The 16,839-nt window shown below is 41.8% G+C and overlaps 1 protein-coding gene across 1 annotated transcript in view; it reads right to left on the reverse strand.

Annotated features, from left to right (window-relative positions):
* Nucleotides 1-16,839, reverse strand: part of neto1l (neuropilin (NRP) and tolloid (TLL)-like 1, like) — a gene marked incomplete at both ends in the record, with an annotated part of 63,195 nt that overhangs the window by 1,999 nt on the left and 44,357 nt on the right. The window contains 3 exons of the mRNA XM_083995778.1: nt 3,484-3,597; nt 9,927-10,072; nt 11,125-11,207. Coding sequence (XP_083851904.1) covers nt 3,484-3,597; nt 9,927-10,072; nt 11,125-11,207 — 343 coding nt within the window. The remainder of the gene's footprint in view (nt 1-3,483; nt 3,598-9,926; nt 10,073-11,124; nt 11,208-16,839) is intronic.

Consider the following 16,839-nt stretch of genomic DNA (forward strand, 5'->3'; position numbering starts at 1 on the left):
TAAACAAATGCCATGTGTTCTCTCATCGGTCAGAAATCTTACCCAGAAGGATGGGATAGAGGTCTCAGAGGGCATGAAAATAAAACCCGAGTCCGACATGACCCCAACTGTGGTTGAAGCCCGGACCTAACCTGATCTGAGTCATATATATATTTCTGGCCTGAACCCCAGCCAAAAACAAAAAGTAAGCCGACCCGAGTCATCCTATTTATTTTCGTCCCAAACCTGACTCGAACCGGTTGGGCCGGCCTGGCTCGTTGAGAGCCATGGGACATCATCAGCAGGTCGCATGTTGTGTCGGTTACTGAGTCGATTACGTTCTCACTGCAAAGAACCACTCCAGGACTTGAATGGAAGCGAAACGAGACCACCCCTTCTAAGCAATCTTGGCCCGCTTGTTTTATCCTGCATCCGAGCACCATTGCTGTTTTCACATATGCCCAAACAAACAGAGCTTTTTTGGGGGGGTTAACCGCTCCCTGTTTCGGAACAACTGCTCCAAACGAGCCACCCTAAGATAATATTACCTACTTTATTCCCTGCTCAACTGGATTTTGTTTACACTCCAGAAGGTCCAGTCAATCTGTCTCTATCTAGTGCCCAAGATGGTGTTTCGTTCACCAGTCACATGATCGATTCCTCATCCTAAAAGCCTTTTCTCTTGTTACTGTCAAGTGAACCAACCATTAGCTTCATTAGGTAACTTTTATGAAAACAAATTCCCTCTGGCTCCTTCTTAAACCCACTAACCTCATTAGCAAGACCAAAAACCACCAATCAGAGCCATGGCCTCGGTCATTAAACACTGATGCTTTGGTGGCCAACCCCAAGTGTCTAAGCATCTCCTGCACCTTTAAAGAATCTGACCTCTGTTTTTCTAGCCAAGTATGGATCAAACAGGGTTATGTTAAATCTGACCTCACAATTTACCTAATCATACTTGGACTATAGGACAAATACTTGGACTACTTGGCTCTAAACTACAGTACAGGTCCTGTGCTCTCCCTTTTGTTCCATATCTTCTACATAATGTAATCACCAAGTGCAGGTTCAGGAATATTTTACAGATTTCTTGTTTTATTTTAAGTCAGGTCCACTTAAAAAATTAAAATGTCATGTAGAGACTGGGCATTCAACCAACTCAACATTAGTTTAATTAACTGCCATTGATATTATAATTCCAGCCAGTAAAATCAGCTGTCACTGGCTAGAAACGAGAATTGCAGTCTTCTGTCGTAAAAGGACAAATTAATTATAACATTGCTCATATTACTAATATTTCTATTGAACAGTAGCATAATCTGCAATTATCATTATTGTAAACTGCATAAGGAGACACTTGACAGGCACGGCAACTGAAACTGAAGGGGTGGGACTTGTAAATGTAGGGAAGGTGTCCTTAGCAACAGCTCATTGACTGAGACCAACCACAGCTCACACGGAAAGATATCTCTGCACAAATGGTTCTTATGATGTACAAGGTTAAGGCCGCGACCTTCATGAGGTATCAAACAGAACAAAAGGTCATATTGAGTCTCAGCTAGAGTCTATTTATCAGCGGAGAAACCACGGAGGGTAGCGCGGACCAACGGTGTGGAGAGAGGCAATCTGCGGGGAGATCTGTGACATTTAAATGCTGGATGAACTTGTAGCACAGCACGCTGAGCTTCAATGACAGTCGATGGTTACATTCTGAGATGTAAAGGAGAAGGGAATAAAACTTGACATTTTACCACTAATGAGGACAAATGTGGGCTCTGTGGTGGACCTACGCGGTACTAGAGCGGAGAGTAAGCAGAACAGGCCGAGGAACAAGGCCTCCACTTGCTGAGATCTGCACATTTTCAAACACGGCTCAGACCGCAGGGTGGAAAGGTATCTCGGTCTGAGTGAAGAATTGGCTGTAAAGGATTTATTTAATTGATTCAATTTGTCATTGCCTCTGTTTAAAGCTTCAGAGAGTTACAGTACAACAGAAAACACTTTTCCGTCTGATTTGAAGAGCTGTGGTTGACTGCAGCCGGAGGTTTAGTGTAAAAGCTTAACTAGGTTAGAGAGAGAGAGTGTGGGTAGAAACAGTGTACATTAATGATCATCAGAAACACATTGCTCCTATTGATGTAAGAGGGCCCAGGGGAGCTACAGTGTTGATCTACCCTATGTACTTGGATTACAGTGATGGGTCAGAAAAAGGTCGAGGGACAGAAGATTAATTAATCGGCAATATAACGCAGAGGAAAAAGTAGCTTATCCCAAGAGTCTTAACACATCACAGATAATTACTGGAAAAGCGTCATATTAAGATGCTGCATCGAGGAAATCTCAAGTCAGAGGTGTGTATAAATTATGGAGCTGCCAGTACTGTAGCAAAACACCGGGGATCGATGTATAGATCCAGTGGCTTTAAATTCTGAATGGGGAAGAAGAAATTGATGGGATCACAAGTACGTATGAGTGCACAGGACCTTGTCTGCCTCAAGGCACAGAAACAAAGGTAAGGTGAGGGCACCTTCAAAGACCATAAAACAAAGCATCAGTCAGGACCAAGACCTGGATCTGAGGTTGAACTGTCACGTGTCTCATACAAGTTAGATTATAATGGTTAGGCAAATTAGATTATAATGGTTAGGGTTTTTATAACTTCAATAACATTTCTATAAAAGATGTTTAATCTTAAGTGTTAAATTAGTTTTTGGGGGATATTTAGATTAATGCCTTTAATCTGAAGTGTTAAATTAGTTTTTTTTTGGATATTTAGATTAAAAAAAGGCTAAATGGGAGAAAAGCAGAAGAGTTGTGAATTGCACTAAATGCCTGATCAAAACTCAAGTGGATGAGATTTTTACAGTCCACGGTTGTTGCTAGTTTGTAGTTGTCACTGGGGAAATAACGGTGCCTATAAACCTTGGCTGCGCTTGAAAAGTAAAACTAATCTCCTCTCCTACGCACTATTTCTTGACCTTGATGGAAAACGTCATGAGGTCAAGGAAAGATGTGAAGGAGACCTCATAAGGAAACCCAGGAGAGAAGAAGAAAATCCAACTGCTTTAAAACTAACTTTAACTGAAAAGTTGCTCTGTTGTGGTGAAACTACATTTGTGCATTTAAATGTTGCTGCAGTAAGGAATTGTGGGACAGCGTTTCTTCCTCTCTTTCATCCAGGAAGGCCCAGTGTTCCCTATGCTGAAGGAGATAAGATAGGAAGCACTGAAGCTCCTTTTCCTTATCTTTGAAAGACTTCGACCAGCTCTTATCATGGCTGCTGCTGCCGCTGCTCACAGACTTCTGGGTAATTTCCCTCAGTTTGGGACCTTCCTCGGTTAAAAAGACCCACACAGACCCGGTGGCTCACTATCTGTCGCTGTCCGTGGTGCTGAAACATTCTACCTTTGTTTCTTCTCATGTGAATCAGCTCTGTGTTATAAACTTACAACCTTCAGTTCATGCGGGATAAACGAGGAAGGCTGGAACGTCACATCTTACCTTTGCATTGGTTCTCATCCCAGGGATACACGCAGTTCTGCATGCCGTTACACACCAGTGTGTTGTTGATGCACATGTTACTGTGACAGAAGAAGGCATCTGCATCGCATGGAGCTGGAAGAGAAGAGAGCAGATTAACACAAGAGTTGTAAGAGCTTATTATTTATTAATTAAGGGATTACAGAAATCTGGAACAGTTTCAGTTTTTCTTTTTAGTGATTTTCTCTTAATTAAGAGTAGTGAATGAGTAGGACACTCGCTGCAGGGATAAAATCGTGCAGCTGAAGAGTTTTTCCAGTGTGCCAGATTTTGAAGAAAAAAAACTGGATGGGCATTACTCAAATCAGACCTGTTCCCCTTGAACCCATCTGTTCTTCATGAATTTTCATCCTCATCCTCCCTCTTCAAACATTTGCAGAGACAACTCGTGGATGTGAATGGATTTCTTGAAATGTGTGTGCAAGTGTGTGTTTGCTGTGTCTGGAGAGAAAGAGAGCCATGACATTTCACAATCATCTGCATACACAACAACCCCCCGAACAAATCCTCTCTATTTATGCAAGAAGTTGTTTATTTGTGCACAGCACTTGTCAACACAAATCAAAAGCAGGTAATAAACATGAGCGTGTCCTCAAGCACACGATCCATCATGACACCTGCCCCCCCCGCCCCGCCCCAACCTCCACCTTTCCATGACAACAGAGTGAGAGTTAGAGCCACGCCGCCCATCAACGAGACATGGTCATAAAGTCAGCGTGGTAATGTTACAGGCTCCGTCCTCCTATAGCCACATAATTTAAAGCCAAGGTGCCCTTGCTCTCAGCTACCAATCATACTAATGCATAAGCCATCTGATTGGCTAATTCATTGCTTCCTGCTGTCAATCACAGCAGGAACAATGGCACTGCAAACTAACCACAGGCTGTAACAGCTTGTCCTATTGAATTGAACTGAAAGTTACCCACAGAGCTTTAGGATTATTACATGATTTATACAACACAACTTATTTCAAAGGCTGATATAGGGAATTGTGGATCGGTTTAATGTGATGTATTTAACTAGATTGGCTGAAACCACATTTAACTTCTGAATTCACACTGTAGTTAGGAAAAAGTATCAACAACAGACTGTGAAATCTTCCTTCTTAGTCTTAATATTATCAGCTAAATGTATTTACACATGTTTAAGGAGGTCATTTGAACTATTTGATTAAACTATAGTACAGTACACTACCAGTCCAAAGCTTGGACACACCCTTTCATTCAATGTTTTTTCTTTATTTTTATCACCTTCTACGTTGTAGATTCAAACTGAAGACATCAAAACTATGTGGGAACATATGGAATTATGTAGTAAATGGAAAAGAAAGCAATAAAAATAAAGAAAGACCATTGAATGAGAAGTTGTGTCCAAACTTTGGACTGGTAGTGTATAAGTGAATAGAAACATGCCTGCTAAAATTGTGGCACTTGAATAAATGTACTTCGTTAGGCTCCGCCATTGTGGAAGAGTATTAAAGAGCGAACCATGTATTATCCGCCTGGGGGGAAACATATAGCCACGATAAATTCCCCACTGTTCCCAAAGTTGCTTATTGTGCCACTAACGTGAACATAATGGATGGCTCTATTTCGTTGCTAGCAGTTTGGTAGAGGGGGAGGCATCCTTCCCTCTCTCTCTTCCTCAGCGTGTGTCTCTCACTCTGTCTCTTTATCTCCCACTCTCCCCTCTGTCACATACAACACTGGCACTGCGAACAAAAGCAGCTTGCCAGTGGTATGGCAGAGCTGGGGACTATTTGACAGTGTTACCACTGTGATGTATAGTTGTTTTCATCCCTGCACTCATCCCAAGTGAAAAATAACACACCAAATTAGAGTGACTTATCGCCATCTCTCTCTGTATCCCATCCTTTCTGGGCCTTTGCCAGCGTTTCCTGAGTCATACTGGCTCTCTGTGTGTGTTCTGACACTCCTCTCATTTTCTCCCCCTACCTCAGTTTCTGTTCTTGCCCCCTCCTCCCTCCCCTTTTTTTTCTTTCATACGCTATCTGCCAAAAGTGCAACATTTATCTAAGTTAATAACCACCAGAGGGAGCTCACTGCCTCTCGTTCTCCTGGCTCCCTCCACACACACATACACACACACACACCACAGGGCGAGACCAGACGTTATAAAGAGCGCGATCCACACTAATCTTCTGCAAAATTAATTCCAAGACATTCTGTAATAAAAGTGCCCTCTTGCCCACACAGAAACATTCACAGTCACTGCTGGAAGCATAAATTAACTCCTAAATGAGTGGCTGATGAAAATAGTCTGGGTGTCTCTGCAGAGGGGAGCTCTAAGAGCAAAGAGGCTTCTGCAGTGAAGCACTGGGAGCCACACATCAAGGATGCTTCAACTCAAATAACCGTTACACATTTGTCTTGCATTGTGTGGATGACGTGTCTATGCCCTTATTTTGTCTGATGCTATCAATGTTATTCTCATTTTTGCCATAATGATAGTAGTAATTATCCCTCGTTACACATTTTCTTGCTATCACTGTGTAATTCGGCGAACAATTAATTAACAATTCAAATGGATGATAATAAACACTGTGTGAGAGTGTTTATTATCATCATCTACTTTGCCTGCAGCAAGTTCAAAATGCAAATCGCTGCTACCAAGTAACGACAGCCCATCTGTCTGTTTGATGAAACTACTGGTCTCCCTTCACAGGTTACCGTGGTGACAAATAGCGTGGAAAGGATTTTAATATTATTTTATGTGCTTTTACAGCACAGCACAGCACAGCAAAGAGCACCAGCTTGTATCTCCTGGACACCTCACTCCATGTCCATGTCCAGACGCCTCTGACCTTTAAAGTCCGAAGGTGAACGCGTCTTTGTCATCGCTGTTTCAAGACGGTGGAGCGGTTTACCTCCGCTTTAAAACCCAAGCACATTTTTACAATTGTCCCTTAGAGGCACTTTTATAATTATTACTTTTTAAATAATTAATATATCCATGAGCCTGGTTCAATTTTGTCTGTTCCTCATTCATCCCATATTATCTGTCTTCTTCTGTCTGTGTTTTCTGACTTATACTCTGGCTCATGTGACATGTACAAAATTCAGTTTGTATTCTGCTTGACCTCTGTTGCAGAGAGAGTTAATCTGCAAGTGTTGCCACGGATTACACTACATGTAGTAAAAGAAAATGTGCAAGCCAAAAACAGTGGGCTTTCTCAGCAAATTGAATGGATTACATTTACCTAGTGCGCAGTATTCTTCTTAATCCCAAAGCTACCGAGATAACAAGGGAGTAGAGATGATGTAATCTGATCTAAGGCACAGTAAAGTCCCATATGTTAGCAGACATCAGCATATTATGTTGGCCTCTAATGCTTTCATGCATACAATAAAGAGGCTTTACAAGAAACCAGAAGTGATGTGTGTAGTGAAGCCAGAGCAAATTTCCATCTACAACCCCAGAGACTGATATCCGTTGATGAGGCGTAACAACGCTGACAGCTGAGACGTCACACGAGCAGATTCATCACCTGAGACATAATCGCTCTGTGGGTAAGGATAGGTTTCACTTTCTTCTACTTCACATAGCTAATCTCACACTGTAGCCCCGCATACGATTTAAAAAAAAACGAAGCAAGACCAAGACCAGTATCAGTAGGCGTGAACAAAGCATGGGCGATAAAAGTGGATGTGAGCATTTGGGAACGTCGGTCTCTCCCATTGGAGCAACTCGCTGGGAGTCAGCAGCTGTGAACGGTTCTCTAAAAGCTGCTGGTCCCACTGGGAACCAGCAGCTGTGAAAAAAAATATAATGGCTCAGGATCTACTACGGCAAGGGAACACTTATTGTAAAAAATGGTCTATAAGCTGCAAACCCAGCTAGTGCACCTGTAACAGAGCGCACCCACACACACACACGCTTACACACACTCGCTTGTAGTTGTACAACACCTTCCTTCCACCTGAGTGAGGGGAGCAGTGCTTTAGTCCTACAGCTGTCAAGGAATCACATACTGTCATACTGTCAAGGTCCCCTTACTACTTCTTCCAAAGCTTTTAACAGCATCTCATAACTTAAAGTAAGTTCAGTGAGTGCAACATGTGACTTCTTAATACTTACATACTTATTGAAAAACAGTGCATTTTACACAGCAGATAGGTAAAAGGTTTGTTTTTATCCTTTAAAAGCTTATTCACATAAATGTCAGGTGGAATCTAGTTCTCTTAGTTGAGTCATTAAAATACTTTGGTGACCTTTCAGTCCCTGAGGGAGGAGCAATGTTGCCAAATTTTGTAGAATCATCTATCTGTACTACAGTATGTCTGCCTAAACAATTAATTTCTCAGTTGAAGATTATGGCAGTTAACACTCACTTTACCAGAATAATAATTTAAAAAAGTCAGTGCGTGAAGAAAAAGAGAATAAACTGATGTGGGATCTAGAAGACATCTACAGCTCAAGGCTTCTGTCCTGTTCCTTAAATATTGTAAATGAACCTACAGGGCATCCTGCTGCCAGTTTGTCCTTCTTCCCTCTGGCAGACAATATCTCTTCATGAAATGCTGTAGCTCCTGGTACGCTGGTATCTATCTATCTATCTATCTATCTATCTATCTATCTATCTATCTATCTATCTATCTATCTATCTATCTATCTATCTATCTATCTATCTATCTATCTATCTATCTATCTATCTATCTATCTATCTATCTATCTATCTATCTAGTCAATTTAATGTAGTATTCTTTCTAATAAACCCACTGTACTTTCAGCCTGTTTTCTTTAAGCCAGATGCTGCTCCATAAATGAGCTGCCACACTTCACAAGCACCAGTAAAGTATTGTGATCTACTCTTACAGAATCCATGAAAAAAGTTGCTCCGTCTGCACTAAAAAACAAGTTTCGGAGTTGGTAAGAGTGTGGACTGGACTGAATTAGCTGCTCTGCTGTGTCTGCTCTCCACAGCCCTGATACACCTGTTCATTGACTGTTGACAGGTTTGGTGCAGTGCTGCTGAGCTGTGGTGGATGTTGCTCTAAAGGCTGAGGTTTGGCCGGGGTTCGCCTGAGTGACTTAGACAGAAGCGTTACCCCGGCAACAGCACATCTTGGCTGTGCTTGGTGAAAAAAGGCCTTTACAAAAGGGGACACTGACTTCACAACACAAACAACTGAGCTGCCGGTGTCACCTATTCTGAAGAAACTGGTCCTTAGAGCTGAATCTTATCTCATCGCTGCAACATGCACATGCAATCCCCTGTAGACATGTTGTAGTTATGTAAGCAGCATCAACTGATTGTCCCTCAGCGTTCGATGGTTCCTTATTGGTGTGGGTGTACTTTTTGACATTTAGTAAATCCAATCAACCATGCAGGATGAGGGAAAAGCAAATTCAGCTCACTTTCAAATAACCATTCTCTGTACATGCCTTAATCCAAGATGCATTATTTCTGCTCCTCTGTAGCCATAATCCCAATATGACACAGTGTGGCATTAATAGAGCATTCTGAAAGGAGGCATCTCGCATAGAGGGTCCTTTTGTCACAATATAAATAAAATCCAAAGCGCCTCTTTGAAATATCAGTGGAACAGTGTTTCTTAGGAATGCATTGAAAAGATTTAACCCGACTCCTGTGTTTGTATCAGTTTGAGAGATTTCACTTAAAGCCGCGAAGATGCAACGTTCAACAGTGGAGGTAGGTTTGTGTGTTTGTGGCACTGAAGGGCCCTGAATGATATTGACGTAGTGTGCGCACAGCAAAGCCCTCAGACCCTCTTCATTCACCTCACTAGTACAAAGAATGCCCTCTGCAACCCCTGTCAAACTACAAGCTCCATCACTGAGAAGCCAGTGAATGAGAAAGAGAAAGGCTGTGTGTGAGCATTTGTGTGCGTGTGTGTGTGTGTGTGTGTGAATTTTAATCTCTCCTATGGTGTTTGGCTCAAAGATGCGAACAAACCGTAGCTCACCCTGATATGCCTTTGTCTCAGGCTCGCTCTCTCCCTCGCTCTCTCTTCATCTCTTCACCTTTTTACAATAAGGGAATTAACCAGTGCAGATGCCCCCACCTGTGGTGTTTCTATAGAGTCGAGCTCAAATCCACCAATAATGTCATTCACAATCACCCAAAGGCAATGCTCATTAGAATGGAAATCATGTTCCTTGGTTTCCTGCCTGCCGCAGTTTAGATGGTCATAAAAATAAATGGAAACCTGTGACAGCACCTTCCCAATGAATGACATCCGCTAGAACGCACCATAAACGTGGTCACTATGGCTCCATCTCCGCGTCTACCACCCCAGACTGAAGCCATTTTATTCGGGCCGTCAACGTGTGGTAGTAAAGCCGATAGCTATGCCTCATTAGGTGGATCATGTTTCAGTAAACATCTTTACGATAAAAAGTCCGAGTGCAGTGTGCCTTACGTTCTTGGTAGGTTGTGAAGAGGATGCGGAAGCGGCTTCTGCGGCTGGCCTCGTCCGCCCACATGCGGATGACGCCCAGCGTGGAAACCAGCATGATGTCGTTGGCCACCGTGGAGCAGAACTTGCTCTTCAGGTCTTCCACCGAACTAGTAGGAGTTGGAAGGAGAAAAAAAAAAACATAGTTTAATATCAAGTGACTTGGAGTTGATATTTTCTATGTGCATTGTAGTTAATGATCACATTACATAACATATGTCATCATATCAAGAGCTATTTTCTTTAAGCATGATATTAACATGAGTCTCCTGCATGGAAAAACAAAGTTACTGCTCCTCCAGTGAACTTGTTAATGTGTATTCTTGCTGTTCTATTAAAGAAATTGTTCAATATCTGGGGGATATGACATTTTCCCTCTTGCTGAGCATTACTGTAGATGAAAAGATTGACACTCTCTTACTTGCAGCAGCAGCTGGTTAGTTTATCTTAGCGTACAGACTGGAATTAGAGGGAAACAGCCAGCCTCCTTTGTGAAAAGATAATACAATCTGCCTACCAGCTCCCCTACAGCTCACCACTTAACACATTAAATCTTGCTCATTTAATAAGTACAAGAACTGTAAAAGTTACAGGCTGCGCCGTTACAATCGGGTGATGAGTATTTCTTGGACGGGTGCAGTGCTTGCCTAAGGGCTTCGCTAGTTGCCTGAAAATATTACACTGACAAACAAAACAGCTCGTTTCTGTTCCCACTTCAAAACTTCTCCAACTTTGTAAAGCTATAAGCTAAGTTAACCAGCTGCTGCAGGAGCTGAATATTTATTCTCCAGGTGTTGGGGTGGTGTTCATCGCCTTGTGTAACTCTCAACAAGAAAGCAAATGAGTGTGTTTCCTAAAATATCAAAAGATTCCTTTGACTGAAAAGGAGCTCACTGATGAATCTCAGTAGTGTGGCCAATATAACACACAGGGGCAGGGATACTGTAACTTGTCAAAATAATAATGAGAAGCATTAGTTGCTTGTCTTAATATAATTATATATTTAAATCTTGCTCACAAGAAAAGCATAAAATGTAAGTCGTTACTGCAAGATAAAGAGACGATTAAGTCATGATTATGAGATAAAGAGCCTAAAAATTAACTACGGTGCCTTTGAGCCTCTGTAGGATTTATTAAAATGAAGAGATTCAACATGTCACACCTGCCACCATCATACACAGCCACGAAGTTGCGCTTGCATTCATTGGAATTGGCCATCTCATAGTCGAGAAAACGCAGGTAGATCTGTCCAGAGAGGCAGAGAGGAGAGGAAAGGTGAAAAGAGAAAAAAAAGAAAGAAGAGATCAAGTGAGGATGCTACAGCATTTGGACATGACAGTGGAGAGAGGTGAACAGAACAGAGGAAAGAGGAGTGAGAAACAGGATTTCAGCTTTCTGCATCTTCCTCATTGTACCAGTGCCTGATATAGCAGCCCTGTAATGAAATAAGACTGACAGACTGCAGCTTGTACAAAGTCATTACAGACGCATATCAAATGAGGACTCAGAGACAGACAGAGTCTATTAGCTTTAGACTCATTATCCATATCTGTTGAGATAAAGCATTACACAAAAACCTACACCCTTGTTAAACTTTAAGTAGACCTTGGACATTTTGCCACAAGCTTTGGGTGTTCAAGAGAGAAAATGTCATCCACTTAAGAGACCATTCCTTTGAAATTCAAACATATAGCCCACAGTATATAACAAAGACTTTAATACCACGACATTTTTCTACAGCATAAGAACTATTTTATCATCCTAACAATCCCCCTATTACGTGAAATATCCACCTTGCTATCCACCTTGACTCATCCGATTGCCTCTGCATTATTGTCTGTCACTCATTCATCAGGCCGAGATCACCCAATCACAGCTCTGGTTCCGGTCGGCCGCGCACAGCACTTGCCATCATTACTGTTAATGAGTGGACCACTCCCGAACTGTGACAGGGAAATGTGATGCTTTAAATGCCCAAAGACGAAAGCTGCAGATGGAGCAGGATAATGGACCATGCAATGTCAACTCGGCTTCAACAACATGACAAGTGAAATGGATCAAAGGCCGAAAACAAGCTCCCAATTCCCCAGAGGTCTCATACTGGTGTCAATAATCTTCCATCTAATAAAAATATGTCACATTCTGCCAGTGTCTTGGCTAAATTGGCTTTGTCAAAGAAACAGGGTTTTTTTTTAATAGTGCGACAACGGAATGAAACACAGCTAAATATCACCTGCTGGCTTCATGATGCAAAGATGGACGTTAATGGGGAGTAAATGTGTCTTTTCCAAACATTACTTGCCCCTCAAATCATCTAGACTTGTATTATTGTCAACCAAGAAATGTGCAGAAACTGTGGTTGAAAACGTAAAATTCAGCCCAAGCTGTTTTCTTTTAAAAAACAAAAAATTATATACCACGACAACGACAATGGTGTGATCACTGCACTGAAACAAAGTTATCTATTGAAGAAAATCACATGATGCACTCTTCCACACACAGGGCCCTGATACTGTCAGACCTTTTTATGCTATAAACAATTATTTAGATGTTCACACTTAATTTATACTAGTGCAATTCAAAGCAGTTCAAAATATCAATGCAGTGTATTAAGAAAGTCTCCAAGGAAAATCTGTATGAAACTTGAAATACAACTTGGGTACCTCCGTTCTTCATGATCATGTTTGAGATGTTCCTACAACTTTATTGGTGCTCAGATGTGGTAAAATCCATCAATGGAACATGATTTGGAAAGACCCACACCTGTCTAGATTACTGTAGGTCTCACAGAAGACAATGCATTATAAGACCAAAAAACAAGCCATGAGGCGAAGCCAAAGCTTCATGAGCTCAGAGACAGGATTGTGTTGAGGTGTAGATCTGAGGATAGCTATACGAAGAACTCCCAAAATAGAGGAGGTCTGGAACAACCGGGGCTCTTCCTTGAGCGGCCAAACTGAGGGCCTTAATATGAGAGGTGAGCAAGAACCTGATGGCCACTCTGGTTGAGCTTCAGAGATCCTGTGTGGAGATGGGGGAAACTTCCAGAAGGACAGTAAGGTCAGTAAGAGCAATGTCACTTGACATTGTAGCTAGTAAAATAAAAGTAGAATTACAGCCCCATGATTGTATGCCTGTGCCAACCAATCAATGAAGACATAAATTAAATACAAGGTATTAAGCTTAGCCAATAAAGATGTTACTGACAGGACACAAGGTTGAAGCCATGACAGTGTTTCAGATGTTGATGTTGTTTCTGTAAAGAAGCCACACATTTTAAAACTTGGATGCTTCACATCCATCTTCAGTCTGGCAGCACAGAAGATCTATACAATCACCACAGTTTCAAGGTGGGGCCGCCGTACTGCCACCCATTCAGTGTCTGACCAAATGTGAAATATAGTCACAATCATCTTGTGTTATGGTGTGGAAAAATGGAAAATGTTTTTTGTAGAACATTTTTGATATCACAGTGAAGTTATGGCCGAACATAATGCTCCAGGCCACAGATGTCGCCGGTGCGGATGCATTAAAAATCAGTTTTTCAGATATGTGAAACATTTAGGATGGAGGGCAAACTTTCAGAAATTACTTTGACTATGAACAAAGTTGCTCTGGGTGGATGACGTTGCAAAATGGCTTCGCTCCATGCGGCACTTTGCCAAAGCAGTCAGATTTAATGTGTAATTATTAAGGTTGTAGTCAAGGTTAAGGTTATGGTTAGGTGGCCTCGCCAAATTTGTCTCCATTTGTTTTATAGTTCAATAGGAAAATAAAGGGGAAAGTAACAAGCGTACTAATTAGGACATTTGCTCCGTCATTGCATGGTTAGCAATTAGCCAACTGGCTTCTACGTAACTATCTTATAGTAGACTAATTAGACTTAAAGTTTTCTACCCACAGCACAAACAATTTATTAAATGCGGCAAACTGTTCAATAAAGGCTAACTCAATCAATCATCTAATCACGGATACAAAGCAATTCATTTTTTGGTTTACAACTGAATGAATTCAGGAATAAATTAATCATTGAAGAGAAACCCAGAATTATCACAAAATTATAACTTATCCTGTTGAAAAACTCAACAGCTACTGACTAGATTAGCACATCCACTAGTGTGAATACCCTCTATCTATGTTTTCAGGCCATGCACGACCTGCTTGATTAAACAGAGCTTAGTCAACTTCCCTTAGCTTCGAAGAACTGCATTAACATCAGAGATGAGTTGCAGGTTTTTGCTGACTCCTCACGCAGTTCCACAAGAAGGTAACGGATCATAATTGTTCTCAAAGCAGACGAGAATAATTAGGGCTCCTGCGCTCTTGCCTGGAGGTGTTGCAGTATACCTCATGCTACAGCTGCAGCTCATGTTTGTACTCCCATGAGGACAGTTTCCTAGTCATCCTAGTTCCTGGATGTTTGAAGTGGAATTGCAGTGTAATAGGAGCAATGGGACAGAAAAATACTAATTTCTGATGTGCTCATGCAAAATATACCAATCAAGCACACCTCGCTGAATCTATTCATTGGGTTTTGTACCCAGAAGACACCAGAGATAAATTATTTACTTTTTTATATATTTTTTACTTTACTGTTGCTGCAAATGTAACATGTAAAACCTAAAACACTAGTGAAGGACGAACAGAAATTAGGCTTTGGTATATGGCCGTGACTTCAAGAGATAATAGTTACAGGCTTAAAGCAGATATCAGTGGAATGTTTTTGTTAATATAAGTCCTAAATAGTCCTATTTTCCGTCAGCAATCACTTACATGAAGTATTTCAGCCTAAACACGAGTCTCTCCGTCACTCTGCTCTGCTGTAACCCGAGGAGAAAATTTTCCTTGTGGGATACAAGTGTTATCCAATGAGGAGAGAGAACGGCATGAAGGGCTGTGTGTGCAGCCAAGGGATGCGCGTGAATGTGGTGACGTAGCACGAGGACCAATTGATGCCTGACAAGGGCGGGGGCTGCTAACTCATGGTGCGTTCAAAGAAACTCGTACTTTGTGTTTTTCCTTCCTGTGAAGTCATACCAGTTCGATCTGGTACGAGTTCACGGGTCGGAAGTTACGAGTGGCCGTTATAGGGAACTTTCACAGACAACAGGATGGTAAAAACACGAGCTACGGGTTACCTGGAACGCTACCAAGTCGTAGTTGTGACTTGAAGCTGTAACTTACGGTTTCAAAAGCCTGCCTTGAACGCAGCATTAGCCGAAACGGCCGTGAAGCTGATATCTGCTTTAACCGAGTACAAAAGTGTTTTTAGTTAGTGCTACTTTGGCAGAGTGGGTTAACACAGTGATGAAAGAAAAAAAAAAAGCTTTTAGTAAACCATGCTGCTATATTGAGATGACAACCTGATTAATAACTGTAATTCGCCTGCGATATCTTTGCTCAGCATTTGCATTCACTAAAGCAATGCCTGACAGATGCTAGTAAAAAGAAGTCCTCATCGCTGAATGTGAAAGAGACTGAGAAATACAAAAATAATCGCTCTCGAGGTTGTTTTTTTCGGCAGCTTCCGTTGCCGAACTCTTCTATCTGACCGATGATGAAGAAAAATCAGAGTGCAGATGGCATCACAAAGCTAAATGACGGCAATGGATCAGATAGATACAATCACCAATTTGTAAGGCACGAGATTGGCTGCAGCAGGAAAATAGGCTGCCTCTTCATTGATTCTGCGGCGCCCAATAATGGCGCTGAATCCATCACTGACTGGGGGAAGAAGATGTTCTCACTGTTTTTTAAAAGGCGCCTGTAACAGTGTTCGTGCTGTTCATTACAGTTCGAATGAATGTCCATATTCTGGCCATTATCTTCATGAAAAGAAACAGACGGTGTCAGATGGCGCAGGCAGGTGTGGTGGAGGAAAAAAAAAAAATCCAGACAGGACACAAATGATGCCTGTGGATAACTGTTAGGAGTCAAAATGAAGCGGGTAAAAATATTCCTCCACACAACTGTCAGCTGACTCCGGACAGCTGTCTAAACAGAAATACCACGAGGAAGACAAGTTGCTACATCATTTATGTCATCATTTACTAATTTACTCACACCATGGGCTTTTATTTTGGAAACATGTTTTAAAAAAAGTGATACTCAGGGTTTCCCAGTAAAACCAAATTAATTTGGTTATTTTTGTGTGGAACCTATGAATAAGAAAAGCTGCAATTAAAATGACACATGGTGGTGTAAAACAGTCACAACCTGATATAAAAATTGGTGCCGTGCTGACACTTCTGGCAACAGTACCTGGTCATTATTGCTAACTTGCAGGTATATCCCCTTTCTCTTTAACTCATGTGCCATTCATAGCTCTGCCATTTGCCATCTCACCCCTAAACTCCATCCCTATATAGATCTTCGATAAGATGCATTATTAAGTATTTCTTTCCCATTTTTCCTACTCTGTCCCCCTCTCCTCCTTTCTCTCTGGAGCGCTCCGGTGCAGTCTAATTAGAGCCTCCGGTATAGGAAGTCATTATCTCTCTGCTGTTTCTGGCACACTGCGTACGGTGCAGCACTGTATCAGCATAGGGAAATGAAAGCCCTGGCCCGCATGCAGCGCAACCTCACGCATGCAGACACACACATGTTTCTCCATCATCTCCGTCGGTGGAGACATATGTGAGCATGAATGTGTATTATTTAGTTAGTGGGATGAAACGAGAAACCAAAGGAGATAAAGGAAGATACTGCAAGTTTCATATCTGTGGATGTGAGCGGCGGCGGTGGGGGGAAGTGAGGGCTTCAGGACTGTGTGATAGATTTGTGCTAAAAATTTTATTTGCTGCCTTGTCCATCAGTGCCAATGACTGTCAGCCTGTGGCTCATGACTCGCCTTGTGAGACACTCCTGCAGGGCAAAA

The sequence above is a fragment of the Trachurus trachurus genome, assembly GCF_905171665.1.
Source record: "Trachurus trachurus genome assembly, chromosome: 20".
Classification (NCBI taxonomy): Eukaryota; Metazoa; Chordata; class Actinopteri; order Carangiformes; family Carangidae; genus Trachurus; species Trachurus trachurus.